At 34.9% G+C, this 16,739-nt stretch overlaps 5 protein-coding genes across 5 annotated transcripts; 4 read left to right on the plus strand and 1 right to left on the minus strand.

Annotated features, from left to right (window-relative positions):
* Nucleotides 1–84: 84 nt before the first annotated feature.
* LOC129808774 (UPF0687 protein C20orf27 homolog) lies at nucleotides 85–5,747 on the minus strand. Its single transcript, XM_055858625.1, has 2 exons — nucleotides 5,690–5,747; nucleotides 85–727 (listed from the first exon to the last, which is right to left on the minus strand). Exons 1-2 carry the CDS (start codon nucleotides 5,712–5,714, stop codon nucleotides 195–197), a joined length of 558 nt encoding a protein of 185 aa, XP_055714600.1. The 5' UTR covers nucleotides 5,715–5,747; the 3' UTR covers nucleotides 85–194.
* Nucleotides 5,748–6,191: 444 nt separating this feature from the next.
* On the plus strand, nucleotides 6,192–6,902 carry LOC129808798 (uncharacterized). Its single transcript, XM_055858699.1, has 4 exons — nucleotides 6,192–6,255; nucleotides 6,338–6,472; nucleotides 6,537–6,646; nucleotides 6,708–6,902. Exons 1-4 carry the CDS (start codon nucleotides 6,192–6,194, stop codon nucleotides 6,825–6,827), a joined length of 429 nt encoding a protein of 142 aa, XP_055714674.1. The 3' UTR covers nucleotides 6,828–6,902.
* A 90-nt stretch (nucleotides 6,903–6,992) lies between these two features.
* Nucleotides 6,993–11,096, plus strand: LOC129808796 (eukaryotic translation initiation factor 1A, X-chromosomal). Its single transcript, XM_055858685.1, has 2 exons — nucleotides 6,993–7,346; nucleotides 10,221–11,096. The coding sequence occupies exons 1-2, from the start codon at nucleotides 7,143–7,145 to the stop codon at nucleotides 10,461–10,463; spliced, it is 447 nt and encodes a 148-aa protein (XP_055714660.1). The 5' UTR covers nucleotides 6,993–7,142; the 3' UTR covers nucleotides 10,464–11,096.
* A 256-nt stretch (nucleotides 11,097–11,352) lies between these two features.
* Nucleotides 11,353–14,783, plus strand: LOC129808684 (uncharacterized). Its single transcript, XM_055858458.1, has 4 exons — nucleotides 11,353–12,474; nucleotides 12,988–13,963; nucleotides 14,031–14,187; nucleotides 14,249–14,783. Exons 2-4 carry the CDS (start codon nucleotides 13,768–13,770, stop codon nucleotides 14,739–14,741), a joined length of 846 nt encoding a protein of 281 aa, XP_055714433.1. The 5' UTR covers nucleotides 11,353–12,474; nucleotides 12,988–13,767; the 3' UTR covers nucleotides 14,742–14,783.
* A 73-nt stretch (nucleotides 14,784–14,856) lies between these two features.
* On the plus strand, nucleotides 14,857–15,793 carry LOC129808655 (uncharacterized). Its single transcript, XM_055858431.1, has 2 exons — nucleotides 14,857–15,078; nucleotides 15,141–15,793. Exons 1-2 carry the CDS (start codon nucleotides 14,913–14,915, stop codon nucleotides 15,755–15,757), a joined length of 783 nt encoding a protein of 260 aa, XP_055714406.1. The 5' UTR covers nucleotides 14,857–14,912; the 3' UTR covers nucleotides 15,758–15,793.
* The last annotated feature ends 946 nt before the right edge of the window (nucleotides 15,794–16,739 follow it).

A 16,739-nucleotide genomic window follows, 5' to 3' on the forward strand; every position in this document is an offset into this window, starting at 1 on the left:
GTTGTCAACAAAATCACCTAACTCGTCGAAAAACCGCCACCGCCATTGAAACTTTGGCGCGAAAATACATAAAAAAAAACTTAGGTTAAAATGAATGATTCCATATTTTATTTTATCTGATAAAAACTACATGGAAATTCATAATCAATAGAGGTCAAAGAGATAAAATGCATTTTTAGCCTAAAATTATTCATTTAATCCTCTCCATCTTTCTCTGGATCGCCACCTCTCGAAGAGAATCCCTGCCAGTCAGAAGCTTCTGATTCCTCATCAGCCTCAACTCCTACACAGTGAATCCCATTCCGCAGCATTGGTGTACCCTTTCCCCTTCCCAGTACCCGTGCACTCAGTACCAGTTTTAATTTTTCACTGGTATTTTGTACATTTACCAAATTCAATTCTTCCCTCAGGAGTTTCTCTTTGTGCGCAAAGAACTCAACTTTGAGATCAAAGTGACTTCCTACTTTTCCCGAAATTTCTATAAATTTGCAATTGACATTGGGTAATGCTCTCTCATCCCCTGCAAGGGCAATTCTTTCACCAGACAGAAATGCTGGTGATGCATTTATGGGTAATTGTAGCTCCAACAGATATCGATGATTTATCTGCAGAAATCCCAAGTGAACCGTAACTGTATCCTCTCCACTCTTCTGGTACCCAATGCTGTTGTCTGACTCGAGATTTTCCTTAATAGACTGATCAAAATGCACATGATGATGACAATGCTCTGGAAAATAAATTGGCAAAAAGACTCCAATAAAATAAAACTCCCCCTCAATTGCATGAAATTCTTGGATAGACATCAAAATCAATAGAGGCTCAGTGAGTTCGAGTTCATGTGAAAAGGGATATTACCAATTAGGGGCTCTTTGGCGATTTCACAGCCAAAAAATACAATGTAGGTCATTCCCAAAGGGGCAAGTAATTGATCAATTAAATGTACATTTGAGAATGAGAACACAAATTATCTAATTAAATACCAATCAATAAAATGAAGCTATTTTTTTCTACAGGGATATCTTATCAAAAGGATAGTAAACAATTAATTTCCTCAGATTAATCAATTTTTCATACGTTTCATAGATACTCAATGCTACAAATCTTATCAATGGCGAATAAGATCAGTAAATTACAAAATATAGCAAATTATCTCTCAATTGACTTTATCTGGTTTATCTCTGTCCATTGCGCTTAAATTTTGCAAGGTTTCCGTGGCAAAGGTAATAGACAAGCTTTAAGCTTTTGATGTGGTTATTTTTGCATTTGTTAATAAAAATCAGTTAACTGAGATTCTTTACAATCTCAGCTTTTGTGGTCCTAGGTGAAATCCGACCTCGTTAGATCGGACCCAAATTTTGGATGTACACGTTTTGACACTCATAGATCACGAAAATCATGTGCGCCAAAAATCGATTTTCGTGGACGTCCCGTCCCGTCCCGACCGTTACATTTCGAGTTCTGGAGAGAGAACGGAAAGAGATATCGACAAGCGGTTTTCGGCAAAGGTTAAAAGTCATTGGGCCGCTAGAATGTTGATGATGTCAAATCCACCACCCCCACCCCCCCCCCCCCCCCTTCCGCCATTTTGGAACACTCAAGAGCTTTCGATCGATACCAAACTTCACCCCCTCCGACCCCCTTGACCCCAGCTAGAGGGGGTCAAAAATTGAATTTTTGAATGGTCATATCTTCGGTGCTAATTATCGGAATACAAAAAAAAATTGGTGTTTTGGAAAGCTCTCGTAGAGCACTACAACCTTTGTGACACCCCAATTTTATCCGATTTAATCGAAGGTCCGATTAATCAAAATCGATTTTCGATTAATCGATTTCGAATATTTCGAAAACTAGATGATGCTTTTTCTTTAAATTTTAATATGTTGTAGCTGGGGTCGAGGCCTTTCAAATGGTGGGTCGCACTCCTCTCTTGATGTTCCCTGACCCAAGCTATAATCAAAAATGTCTTGACCGGACTGCATTTTCTGAATTTATAAAGGGATTTCGATGAAATTTTAGCCTATATTGTATCTGAGAGCACGATCTTTCTAATAATGGGTCCCATCCGTCTCTACCCCAACCCACTGTACCCCGACCCTTACTATACCCATATGGACCGGACTCTATCACTTATGTTTATTAACCGATTTCAATGAACTTTTTTTCTTTTGTTGGTCTTCCCCACTCAGACTATTTAAAATAGAAAATGACCAGTGATAAGCCCAGATAAGCTTATGGTAGCTCGAAATGCGTGCAACTCGGAATGCGTGAAAATTCGATTGTGAGTTGAATTTTGGGGGTAAAGAATCGCGTCGAGCCAATTTCATCCATTTCGACTGCCGAGAACAGTTTACTCGACGCGATTCTTTACCCCCAAAATTCAACTCACAATCGAATTTTCACGCATTCCGAGTTGCAAGCACCCCGAGTTGCACGTATTTCGAGGTCACCTGTAAAGAATCTCAGCTATCATAAGCTTATCTGGGCTTATCACAGGTTTTTTAAGTAGTCCAGGGTTAAATTGGAGGACTATTGTTTTCACGAATCTAAAGTCAATAAGTAACTTTGTGTCAAATTTGAGTTATCTTGTAATAAGAGTTCAAAAGTTATAATACAGTTAATTTCACTTTTTCCTAAAAGTGTGATAAGTGGTTACTCCACCCTATAGAGGAAATTTTGGTATTTGTAAAATATGATGCGTTACCGGTTACCGTGCCGTGCTCACGGTTTTTATCTACTGTAGACTCTCGCTAATTCGGCTCTTTTAATATCGGGCTACAGTAAAGTCTCCTAAATTCGAACGCTCGGGGGGTATTTTTGACATTTCTGACCTCCCAAATTCGAACGATTATTTCAAAACTAACGAAATTTGTGTGAGATTAAATTGTACTTTGAATCAAATTCCCGTACTTTCTCCCAGGTCTTAGTGGTAACATATTTCCTTTTCATTTTACACGACCATAATGTATCTAAACATTCAGGAAGAAGCACATAAATATGATTTTCATTCACCAATAATACGAACTTTCTAATATAGCCTCATACAATTGACATTTTGAATCCAAACGGCGTTCGAATTCAGATTTGAGAATGACCAGTATCTTGTGGGATGTCCAGGAAGTAGTCAAGAAGACAACAAATTCATGCTTGCCAAAAGATTCCTCAAAATATTTCACACAATAACATTTTAATACACATTTCTTTCAACACGACGTTATTGTAGACACATTAAGCCTTCTCAAAAGCGTAAGACACTTCCTGGACAATCAGAATTCACCAAAATCAGGAAAAAATAGGAAAAATTTCCCCGAAAGCAATCTCCTGCGCTGCCAAATGTCAAAATTATCGGCCATATTGGCAAAAATTTCGCTCCCGCTTGAATTTCCTTACAAGGTTGGTGTCAAAAATCAAATGGCGGACATTGGCGGGATAACCTTACATTTGACCTCTAGATTTTTGGGGACGAGAGTACCCATCAACTTTGAACAAGTTTTTTGAAAATTTATGAAAAAATTGTTTTTCGAATTTATGTAATCTGTAATTGTTAGTTATCATACTTATTGGCCCCGAGAGGTTTTTCCTTATTCGGGTCTAGAAATATCAAAAAAGTCACAATATCTGCAAGGAAGCAGAAAATCGAAAATTCACGATTTTTGACCAAGAATATCTTAGCTCAGGAGTTAATTGGGATCCTGCAAAAAATATCCTAGATTTGGACATCCTTATAGTTTGTAATTATCCAGAAGAATCGGAATTTTATCTATTCTAAATAGTCTAAAAAAAATCTTTTTTCCATGGGTACCCAGAGTCCCAAAGGAGACGAAAGAGTTAAAGATCTTAATTCTTTCCGGGCCACAACATATCCAGCGAACGAATTTCAGTAAAACTTACTTTATTATAAGTCTCAGTGATCAAATATGATACTTTTGTAGAAAAAGAATTTTTTCAGCGTCTGGGAAATTGGAAAACTCATGGGTACTCTCGTCCCCAAAAGAACGAAAAGGAGACAAACTTCAATTTTCCAAAAGCCAATAATATCAATTTTGTGAATTATTTCTGCGTGTCAAATGACTCCTTTACAAGGTTGATCACTAAAACACGAAGAATTACTGACCAGTATCTTGTGGGATGTCCAGGAAGTAGTCAAGAAGACAACAAATTCATGCTTGCCAAAAGATTCCTCAAAATATTTCACACAATAACATTTGAAAACACATTTCTTTCAACACGACGTTATTGTAGACACATTAAGCCTTCTCAAAAGCATAAGACACTTCCTGGACAATCAGAATTCACCAAAATCAGGAAAAATAGGAAAAATTTCCCTGAAAGCAATCTCCTGCGCTGCCAAATGTCAAAATTATCGGCCATATTGGCAAAAATTTCGCTACCGCTTGGAATTTTCTTACAAGGTTGGTGTCAAAAGCAAATGGCGGGCATTGGCGGGATGACCTTACATTTGACCTCTAGTCTTTTGTGGACGAGAGTACCCATAAAGTTTGTACAAGTTTTTTGAAAATTTAAGAAAAAATTGTTTTTCGAATTTATGTAATCTGTAATTGTTAGTTATCATACTTATTGGCCCCGAGAGGTTTTTCCTTATTCGGGTCTAGAAATATCAAAAAAGTCACAATATCTGCAAGGAAGCAGAAAATCGAAAATTTACGATTTTTGACCAAGAATATCATAGCTCAGGAGTTAATTGGGATCCTGCAAAAATATCCTAGATTTGGACATCCTTATAGTTTGTAATTATCCAGAAAAATCGGATTTTTATCGATTCTAAATAGTCCAAAAAAATTCTTTTTCCATGGATACCCAGAGTCCCAAAGGAGACGAAAGAGTTAAAAATGCATTTTTTATAGAAATTTCTACTAGTGTGAAGACGCTATTAGATAGTTTTACCAATATCTCTATAAAGGTCTCTAGTTTGGTGAAATGACAAACCTCTAAATTGCTAATAACATTCAACTCTTGGCGTCTCATTGATCATTTTCGCCACTTTATGGAAATCTCAATATTGAGCTATTTAAATGGAAATGCATACAGATTGGCGGCAAGCGGATTTTTTTTTCACAATTTGCGAATGAAGGCCTTCGAGGCCACATTGAATGCATCACAATGATACTGTTTAGCCAATAATATCTTTTCAAAGAAGCTAGAATTGGAAATACAAGCTCAAGATTTAGCAAAATGGTCACGCATGTTTGTTCTCATGTTTAGTCAGGGGGGCCAAAAGAGTTTTTTTTTTTTTGACTATCAATTGGATCCAACTAACGTACTAACAAGATAACACTGCTAAGTTAGAATTTGATGCTGTGTGCAAATCCCGTGAATAAATGTTGATAGCACATGATAGAGCAGATAAGGGAATGACATTATTAAAGTCGCGCTCTTGAATATTTTTCCACTCGCGGCATTCACCCATTGTGCTATTTATCCGGGGGGGCGACCACAGAGGGACAATAGAGAATTCACGTAGGTGAACAAAAAATTGGACTATTATTTATGGTAAGCGAGAGAATAAAAAAAATCATTTGGGATTTATTTGCACAAGGCAAATAGCAATTTCAACACATCATTATTTTTGTTTGATATTTTAGGCACGTTCTCAATATTCCCTGCTCCTCAGATTCTCAGGTATTGATTGAAAATATGCAGATGGTATTTGAACTACTCAGTTGATAATTACCAGAAGACGCTGTTGCAGTACTCATTTTCTGGGTATTTCCCACCTGTGAGAAGGTATTTACGGATTCTTCAGAAAAAGATTGTTTTTTTTTCGCAGAAACTTGTAAAGACGGCCGGAATCACCAAGGCTTCTAGGAAGATTTCGTCCTTTTCATAATCAACTTTGCACAGCAAATATTGATACTAGCAGTGCCTCAATTCCTTTAAATTACTAGAGAATAGGTGGTAGGTAAGACGTAGAGTAATTCACAACCGAAATAACACACAACCGAACACAAAAACAGCTAAAATCCAACTGATTTTTCTTCAACTTTATCACAGCAGCAGAGCAGTCGAAAACACAAGAAAATCAGCTGATTCTGACAGATTGACGTCACATCTAGGTTCCATTTGGGATTTTCGACGAGTTCTCACGCTGTGTTTATATTTTCGCCACGAAATTGTGTTTTTCTAATGCAAAACTTACTGTTTTTGTTTCTAGTTTTCCAAAGAGAGCATAAATAATGTCCGATAGTTGCAATAAAGGTCCAATTGTTATTGATGGTGAAGCTATTGAGTCGGATGATGGTAGGTCAAGACCTCAAAAAAATTGTCTGCGTCACCAAGCAATTCACCGAGTAATTTTGTGTTTTTTCCTCTAATTTAACAGAAATCGTATCATTTTCCAACGCCTACCTACCTATTCAGACAGCTACGGAGCTAACGGAGGCTTTTATGGCCTCAAATGTGTCCTCACCTTCAAAGTCAGACCCACAATTCTCGTCAATTCTCCACAGGAAACTATGTAAGATCTCTCGGGCCGGAAATACGCCAAAGTGACTGAATTAATCAATTTGGTGTATTTTTAGATGAGAGAAATGAATTACTCTGGCGTCATATGTATAGTTTTGTGCAAACAACGCTCGTTTCGGCGTCAAAACAAATCATAGCTGCTGATCAGCAGTTGCTCAAGAGTCAAGTTTGTATAAGAAGGGATGTAGTTGCTGATTCACCACATCTAACTTAATTGCATTTTCCAGATAATACTACAATCTGTTGCAACGGCTGTGAAAAAATTAAACACCTCCAGCAATCAAGTTGCGGAACGTCTTCGCAATATAACAACATCGAATTTTCTGCCTCAAATCAACATCTCCTAGCAGTCACGAATCTATGAATTTTTTCTAGACCATTTATATACTCTTTCGAATTTGTTAATAAATTGTTTTTCTTAACTTTCGCAATAAAATGTGCAAAAAAATCTTGATAACTTTTCCCTCCAGTTTAATTATACGACTTTTTCCATAAGTTTCTCACAGAGGTCTCTCTGTATGCAAATAGCATGCCAGTGCCATTACTGGCTAGTTCTCGAGACAAGAAGTGACTCAAGGCAGCGAGGAAAAAATTTTCTCCATTGTTTTTTTCACAAATTTCCCGTAAATTTCTGATTGTGCAAAGCGTGTTATTATCCAAGTATGCCGAAGAATAAGGGAAAAGGAGGCAAGAATCGTCGTCGTGGAAAGAATGAAAATGAATCGGAGAAGAGAGAGTTGATCTTCAAGGAGGACGAGCAGGAATATGCTCAAGTGACAAAAATGCTGGGAAATGGCAGGCTCGAGGCAATGTGTTTCGATGGAGTGAAGCGACTGTGTCACATTCGTGGAAAACTGCGAAAAAAGGTGAGTAAATGGGGGAGCCAAGGGGAGAAAATTGCGTCGTGAAATTTGGGGCAAAAATGGGAAGAAAGATGGACGCAAGAGCCACGAGCGCAGCATGGAATTTGCACTCGTGTGTGAGAACTGAGAGATACTTTCGTAAAATACCCAGACACTGAGACAAAAAGTTGATTAATAATTCAAGGTTTTCCTTTCTGTTTCCAAATTTCTCATTGATTTCTCTCCGTTGTGCATTTCTATTTCGAGAAATCTGGAAAATTCGGGGCTCTTGTGTTCGGAAATTGCCGATTTATCACGAATGCAAAACGCCCGGCCGGAACAAATGTTATACAATATTAGGTAAATATTATATACTAATAGGGAGAGTAGGCCTACTATAGTCGGGATAGTAGGCCGATTGTAGGCCTACCCTCCATATAAAAGACTGTGTCGTTTTACTAGTGGAAGAGACTTTTTGGCAGCATTAGTATTGGTGTGTGACTGCCGTGTACGTGTGAATCACAAATATTATTTTTTTCACTGATGAGGCAATTTTCTTACAGGAAACGTAATTCTTAAGCTTCATTGACTACTTTTGTGCCTCTTTTCGTATAAATCTATGCAAAATAGTAAAAAATTTGCACATTTATTTTTGATGTTATTGTGGCAGTGGAACATATCAGAGACACTGTAGAATGGGTGGAACATATCTCGGACAATTACAGGGTACGAATATCATATATTTTTAAATGAAAAATATAATACAAATCGGACTCAGATTTTTGTCCGACTAGTATCATGGAAATATGTTATAGCTCCGATTTTGTTCCGGCCGGGCGAAGTCGAAGGGTTGCTCAATTTGTTTGTGTCCCTATAACAGAACATCTACTAGGGATTGATCGTTTGAACGTCCTATCTAGTGTCCTTATATTTATCCTTTTCCGCTTCACAAACTTTTCAGTTTTATTTTTACTTTTAAATATTTTATTGAATCTTTCATTCTTCAAGACCAAAACAATCCACATATAACTTTTGTTTTTTTAAACATGTTTTTAAAATTTCTTATGAAAGTGAGCGAGATGACCAGATCTTTTAGATATCACTCACTGTCATTGAAATGTCAAAATCATGTTTACAAAACAAAAGTTCTTATGCGCTGAGCATTATTTTAATATATTTGATTAAATTTGAACATAAAATGTCAACTGAAAATCGCTTGTTTTTTCATTATTTTCATATTTAAATGAATATTATTAAATCTTTTTTTTAAATAAAACCAAATAAACTGCTCTTCATTTTTAATAATCCATTTTATTGTACATTCAATAGTTTTTTGTCTGTTGTAAAGTATTGAAAAATAAATTGGAGTAAATGTCTCTTTGAACTTCTAAACGTTAAAAATCATATTTTGCATATTCGTTTATACAGTGGCGGCCAAAATAATAGAATCACCTCCGCAAAGACCACTATTTTACCTTTAGCATTTTTGTTTATTCCAATTCGTTTAAGTAATTTTGATATAGAAATGTTCAAATAATTACCTTACGTCAAATAAGTATTTTTTTTAGCCGCTAGAGATCCGTATTTTTCACAGAATACATCAATAGTGAAATTAGATTTGAAAAACACGATAGAACCACTTTCATTTAAATGAAAGAATGTGGTCTATAAATCGGAAGTTTAAATAAAGCCATATTTAGAAACCATAAATGACAGTTTTCCAATTTTTTTGGCCGAACTGAATTTCACTATTGGCGTATTCTGTGTAAAAGAGAGACCTCTAGCGGCTAAAACAACCCTTATTCCACGATTCTAATAATTGGAGATTTCTACTTCAGAATTATATCAACAAATTGGGAAAAAATACAAAAGTTAAAAAATATAAGTTTTGCAAACTGATTGTATTATTTTGGCCACCATTGTATATTAAGTAGACTCATACGGAAAAAAATTAAAGATTTTATATTAGGAACTGGTGCACTTCTTTATTGGGGTGGCTTTGAAATTTGGTGTTTTTCTCGTGTTCTTAAATAAAACGACCATATTATGATATAACTTAGCAAAGTAAACCAACCGCGAAGCTAAATTACATCATGATAAGGCTCAATTCCTTTTAAAAATGGGAGAAAGGCAAAATTTCAAAGCTGGCCTACTTCAAAGGTGCCGCACTTCCTCTTATAGTCAAATTTAATTAGCATAAGAAACCCTAGAAAAAAACTATTTCTTTCAAATTTCTCTAGTGTCCAACGCCATTAAGAAAAAATTAACCATTAAGAAAAAATTTCTATTTCCATAAAGAGTTGTGAAAAATTCCCATTTAAAGCTGGTTCTGAGCAGATAAAAAGGCTGTAGTAAAATGGTACACTTTTTGTGATGACGGGATAAAAATACTAATGAAGGATACATGATACCAATTTCCAAGGTTGTTTAAAGGACATAATTGTAATGTGGATGTGTTAAAAATAGTTTTGTTCAGTTTCAATCAGCAAAGAACCAATCAAATGACAATACTTTCAAGAAATTACGAAATTTTAAAAGTTGTAGCTGTATCAGTCACTTTGCAAACTTATTTTTAAAACTACAAATTTTTAAGTCCGAACTTTTTCAAGTTAATAATGAAATCTTGACATTCAATAAACTTTTAACAAAATCTATTTTCTGATAGACCAATTTACCACTCATTTTGTTTTATTAATCTTGCTATTATTCAATTTAGCTATAATTCTATAACTTTAGTCTACAACTCAAAACTATTTTAACAGAAAAAGGTAATTTATTCTTTGTTTGGTAATAAAAATTAAAAAAAAAGTAGTGAAAATATTCTTATTATGATAGCAACCGAAAGTTTTCGATCTTTTCGCAGCCTTAAACAAAAACTTTATTTGCGGATACTTTTAGGTTTGGATCAATCAGGGCGACATCATTCTTGTTGGTCTGAGAGATTACCAGGATTCCAAGGCAGATGTGATTCTCAAGTACACACCCGATGAAGCCAGGAACCTCAAGACATATGGCGAATTCCCAGAATCTGTGCGCATCAATGATACAATCACATTCGTGGAAGATGGTTTCGATGAGGATATTGAATTCGATGATTACATCAGTTCCGACGAGGAAGCAGACTCTGTCGATGCCATCTGATTTCCCGCCAATTAATTGCACAGTAAAACAGCCCCTAGGTAACTCAAAGAATTAAAGAAAGAGAAAAAAAGGAGGGAGTTGAAAAGAAAAATAAACCATTTGGATCCACATATTCCTCAAAATTACTTGTTGTTTGTGCAAAAACACCCACGGATCTTCTTTAGCTCAAAGTCCTGGATGAATTATAGGCTAAAGATTTCCAAAATTAGATATATACAATTTTCTGTTGAGATGACAATGTTTTTTTTCTGGCTAAGTTAAACTAAAATGTATAAAAAAAAATTGCACTAGTATTGAAAAGTTTTTTTTATCTATAATTTCTTCTGGATTTTGAATAAAAATGCAAATTACAGCTAAAAACACATCAAAACTGACTATTTGAATATTTTTTAGGAGAATTTTGTTAAATGCTTTTTTATTTCTATCTGATAACGTGTAGATGTTCATTTTCGGTGATTTATTTTCTCACAGAGGATCACCAGTGGAATCCTACTTTACTACATATTTATCAAATTATTCATAGCGATATTCTTTCTTTTTTAATCATTGGTGACTATATTGAATATATTATGTATTGAAAAAAATATGAAATAAAGGAAATATCTTAGTAAACAGTAAAGAAAGGAAAAAAAATCGTTTTGCTTGTTCGCTTTAGATCTCTACACGCCTCCACAACTCAATTTTATTGATATTTTTAAATTTTTGCAGATGTTAAGGGGATTTTTTTTTTAATTTTAGTTTTTGATGATAATTGTCATCCAGATTTCAAGGGGTTTAGTGTTGCGAAGTGTTTAAAAATAATGTAACGAATAATGCAGAAAAATAATGTAACGAATAGTTTGTTCTGAAATCTGTAAGTAGTAAGTATGCTTTATTTTCTTTATGTATATTTTTATTTATTTTTTTAAAGAATTCGTTAATCTAGGAATGTTGCAAAATTTATACAAAACAGGCAAATGAAAGGAAATTTAAATTTCAATAGAATTCAGTAGGAAATTACGTGAAAATCAATGTAATAAATATTTCGACAATATGAAGAGTGTTTCTTCTTTGAATAAATAGTGACTTACTCAACGTTTTTTACAAGATAAACTATAATCTACAACAGCCTAATTTAGCTTTTAAACAATTCTATTTAAATCTAATTTGTAGTAAATTCATCATAAAAATTTTATTTCATTTGCAGTTTAATTGTTTTATAATTTTTTTTGCATTTTCTAGATTATAAAACACGTTTTTTCTTCGGATAATAAGGAAGCAAACTGAATCAGACTTACAGAATTTTTTTTAGTTGCAGTTTCTCTAGGTTTTACGAAGAAATTTAAAATGGAATGAAAATATTCACAACAATTTTTGTGAGAATTACGCTGTAGGTCCGGTAAGGGTATAGAATAGTGGGAATATTTACGTAAAATTAGTGAAAAAATCGCCATGAGCTTTTATAAAAAGAAAGCATAAACACCGAATATAGAGATTAATACGGTTAATAAGAGAGTTAGCCAGTAGACTAATTCTGTAACTTATATGACAATGTCAGAGAAAAAATCGTGGTACAGTAGAGTTCCTCAAATTTGAACATTGGAGGAAGGGTAGAGTAGAAAATGATATTTCTCATTCCTCAAATTTGAACAATATTTTCAAAAACGTAACGGAATTCATGTAAAATTCACTTTTCCTAAAATAAGGAAAATAACTTTAGAGAATTTTATCAATGGAATTTGTTGTTAAATAGGTGAAATTTGTTAAGGAAATTAATATAATACGACAATATTGAGGAAACAACACTAGAGAAAAATAGTTCTAATTCAGACTCCATGCAAAATTTGTTTTACATAACCTCAAACCTCATACAGTAGACTCTCGCTAATTCGCTTCTTTTAAGATCGGGCTACTTTTTAATTCGGGTAGCGGTTACATTTGAAAAAAGTTTGTTGTCATTTTTCAAGTTTGATTATGATTATCAAATGAAACAAATATGCTTAAATTTGGCATGATTTAATTTAGTTTTGATGTGATTTTGCATTATTAATTAATTATTTATTATATTGTTTCTAACATTTTTTCCTTTACTTTTTTTGGATTTATTATGTGGGTTTCTGGGTTTTCTGTTCAACTTGTTATGAACTCTTTATTATTATTTTTTTCTTAATTCATATTTTTTCTTCACGCTGAATTGAACTCGTTGTGACACCACGAGCCTAGTTGCTCCTGTCACATCTACCTTGAGCATATTTCCGATTATCTCTGCAATAGGGTTTATTTTGTAATTGTAATTTACTTATTTGGTAAAATATAAAAGATCGTTATACACGACAAAAGACTATACAGCCTGAAAAGAAGCATTTCCGCCGTTTGGCTTTGGAGGCTGGTCACCAACGCTAAGACGGCGGCGGACGCCTTGATTCATGCCTTATTGCTGCATACTTTTTGTTAATTGTATATGCTTAAGAGTAATAAATATATAATATAATATAATATAATAATAATATTAAGGGATTTTCATGCAATTTACGATATATATGAGTGTGTAAACTCCATATGTGTATGCACATGAATAAAAAAATCGTTGCATTTCAAAAAGTTTGTCGCCCGAATTTCTCTCTAATTCGGGTGACGTTTTGGTCCCTAATGCTCGATTTTGAGAGAGTCTACTGTATTTTACATTTTGAATTCAAACCTTCGTTCAAATTTGAGGAACTCGACTGTAAATTTGGGGGCAGAACAACATAATTAAAGCCTAGGTAGCTGCGAGTGGCAATTGAAAATAGTTTTGAAGCTCTTAAGTAAGTTAATCTGATTTTCAATTGATTTTTCCGAATTTATCACATAAAAATATTTAAATTTGTCATATGACATTGTCATACTGTTACAGAATCCCTATAGGGAACAGTGGGTTGCGGATCGGCTAATCAGCGCCGATTAATCTGCCAGGATCAGCAGTCAAACTGAACAAAAACCGAGCCGTTTATGGTAGATTTGTTATTATATCCACTATATCACCGAATCTAATAAAATTCTTTCTTTAAAAAATTTAATTGTTCCATTAATGTATTTTGTATAAAGTGCGCAGGTTTCGTGGAAATTACAGATTTTATTGCAATATTAAACGAAAATTGCAGTGGAATGTTCGGTGGAAAGTACAGACACATCCATGGACAAACCTCCATAAACTCCATAAAAATTAAAGTAAAATTTATAGGATAGGTGAGCAATTGTCAAATTTTTGGTTAAATGTCAAATACTTTGGTGTTTGTTTATGTTTGAAAATAGTGTGTGGGGATAAAAAAGGAAAATCTCCGGAAAAATGGAAGGATCTGAAGAAAAACCAGAAATTAGTGATACTGCTACTAGTGTATATGACTCACATCCTCCTCTGTTGCCTCTAATTGAAGATATTAAACACATGCCCTTTCTCTGGTACCGCAAGCACAGGGATTTCAATAATACTCCTGTGAAAGATGCGGAATACGAAAGGCTTGGTCTTCGGCACAATATGACTGGTTTGTTTGATTTTTTTTTCTATTGAAAAATGCAAGAAAAATATTGATCATTTTTTTTTTTTTGTAGGAATTGAAGCAAAGGCCAAAGTTAAGTATTTAAGAGAAATGTATAGCAAAGAAAGGAAATTGCTATTGAATCAGGAAATTTTTGGTCAGAAAAATAATGTCTGGAAGTATTTCAAGCACTTGGATTTTTTAGAAGTGAATTATTCAAAAAGTTTTAGGTAAATTGCTATATTTTCTAAATTTTTCAATTAATTTACTAAAACCGGTATTATATTTCAGCGAAGAGAAAGCTGAAAAGGAGCTTGGATTGGCCACAGTTAAGAAACAAGAACCATCTCCAGAACCGTTAGAACCAGAAGTCATACTTTCTCCTCCGCAGAAAAAACTGAAGGTCCCTGTGGTTCCTGTAAAACCACCAGTTATATCAACGGGAGCACGGAGGGGTAGGCCTCCTAAAAATCGAGTAACTCCAGTTGCTCCTCCTCCTGTCTCCAAAAATTTCGATGGGTTTTCTTCAGATGATTCTGAGGTCATGAGACTTTCTCCAGTCAGTTGTCCCTCTCCATCGATTCTCAACCGGGTCTCAGTGCATCCAGAAAGCACGGCTATCCTGCAATTCATCAAAGCCACCACGGAAACCATGTCCACGAAAAATACAAGTGCTGCAGCTTATCTTGATTACCTCAGGATAAAATTCGAGGAGAAGAGAATATCAGATAGTAAATTTCAAGAATTTGTGGATTGGACAACGAACTTTGTGAAAACACTTTAATTCCTAATAAATAAATTATTCAAAAAATCATTTTTTGCATAAGCATTATCCTTTTGGGAAGTGCGCTGGAATTGTCAGTAGATATTTCCAATGCATTATCTTTGTTGGGTAACTGAGCAACTTTGTTTTTGTTTTGTTTTTTCTTCATGCCGTCAAAATTGTTTTGGAAAAATGGAGCCAAGAAGGGATCTGCTGAGAAATCCCTCAGAAATTAGGAATATCATAAAAGATTTTAAAGATAGACCAATGTTGTGGGATATGTCTCATGAGCATTATTACAATGTAATTGAGAAGCAGAAGGAATTACAAAGCTTCGCTGAGAAATACAACACAACAGGTTCGTTGAACTCTTTGTTATTGAAATTACCTGAATTCTAAAAGTCCTGTTTTTTTTTTCAGAGAAAGAACTATCTAACAAGCTTCGGTACCTAAAGAAAACTTACACTGACGAAAGGTTTGAAAGGCGGAGGCCCAGTACAGCTAATCGTTGTCCTTGGCGATACTTTGCGGATATGAACTTTCTGGAGAAGAATTTTGAAATGATTAAAAAACTTCCGAAGGGCATACGCATAGCACCTGTACCAAAAAATAACCCTCAGCCACGTATCAAAATCAAAAGACCAGCAGATCTACTGGCACCAATAGCTCAACCTCCAAATGCCGAACCTCCAGCTAAGAGGCCAAAAACTGCTCCCAATAGGACCCTAAGTGAATTTGAAGATTCCAAAGATTCTGAGGACTCCCTCGATTCAGAGGAGTTATTCAGCCTTTCCCCAATTAGTCGTTGTGCATCTCCTACGTATCTGGATAGGTTGACAACAGATCCTAAGGAAAAATCTATCGCTCTGAAGTTCATACACGATACATCAGATATTTTATCAGCTAAAAAATCTAGTTTATCAGCCTTCTTTGATTTCATTAAAATCAAGTTTGATGAGAAGAATATTAGCAAGGAAAAATTCGAGGAGTTCGTACACTGGACAACGGATTTTGTTGATAAGCTTGATATGTTTTAGATCTAAATAAAAAATATTTAATAAATTATAGGTAATTGAATATTCACTTTTTGTAGCTAATTAATAAAAATATTTTTTTTAAAGAATTTTTCATTGTTAATTTAAAAGGGATGGCAAAGCGTCCCAGGCTTTGCGACATGCTCGAACTCGTGACTTAGATGACCACAAAAGTACTTTCGCATCATTTACCGTTTACCGATTCTCAACCGATTCATATATCATTCAAAAGATCCTCCAAAATTGTTTTAAAAGTATCGATTTTCGGATAAAAATTAGTTATAGGTTATGAACCGGTCCATTACCGGTTCAAAACCGATTGGAACCGGTTCAGTTTTATCGGAAATTCCAAGACCTTTCCAACGAGCCCAAACATGACCCCATTTGCTTGATAAATGCGCTCTCTAGGTCTAGTGTCTTTTTAACCTTTTACCTTGAAAAACCGTTATTAAGAATGATTCAACGGTATTTTCATATATAGACGAAATGTTCGCCTGGGTAATCTCTAAGACATATCCAAAAATTAAGAAATTCGCACGATGCGTTTTCGAGCAATCCCAAAAAACATAGTTTTGGAGGGGAAGGGGAGGGGTGGAGGAAATATGAGGGACATGTTAACGATCCTTGGGTCGACTTATGGGGGGGCCCCCCGAAGGTCCCAAGTCTCTATCTCTTACCGTTTGGCCTCTAGAGCTGACGACAGCCGGACGGACAGACGGACAAACAGCGTGACGACATTTCTCAGAAATCGTCTGAAACATGAAGATTTATTGACAAAAGTGGTCTCCGAGGGGTGAGAAGGTGGAAATTTGGGGGGGGGGGGTGAAGAAATCCAGGGATTATATATTACATTACTCTCTCCGTAGAGTTCGAGCAGTAAAAAATAAATAAAATAAAATAATTCTATGCAAGCCATTGTGAGGGGACCTCGACCTCGAGGCAGGCCTAGGACAAGGTGGCTGAATCAAATTCAGGATCTTGCATG

This window comes from Phlebotomus papatasi, chromosome 1 (assembly GCF_024763615.1).
Source record: "Phlebotomus papatasi isolate M1 chromosome 1, Ppap_2.1, whole genome shotgun sequence".
NCBI lineage: Eukaryota > Metazoa > Arthropoda > Insecta > Diptera > Psychodidae > Phlebotomus > Phlebotomus papatasi.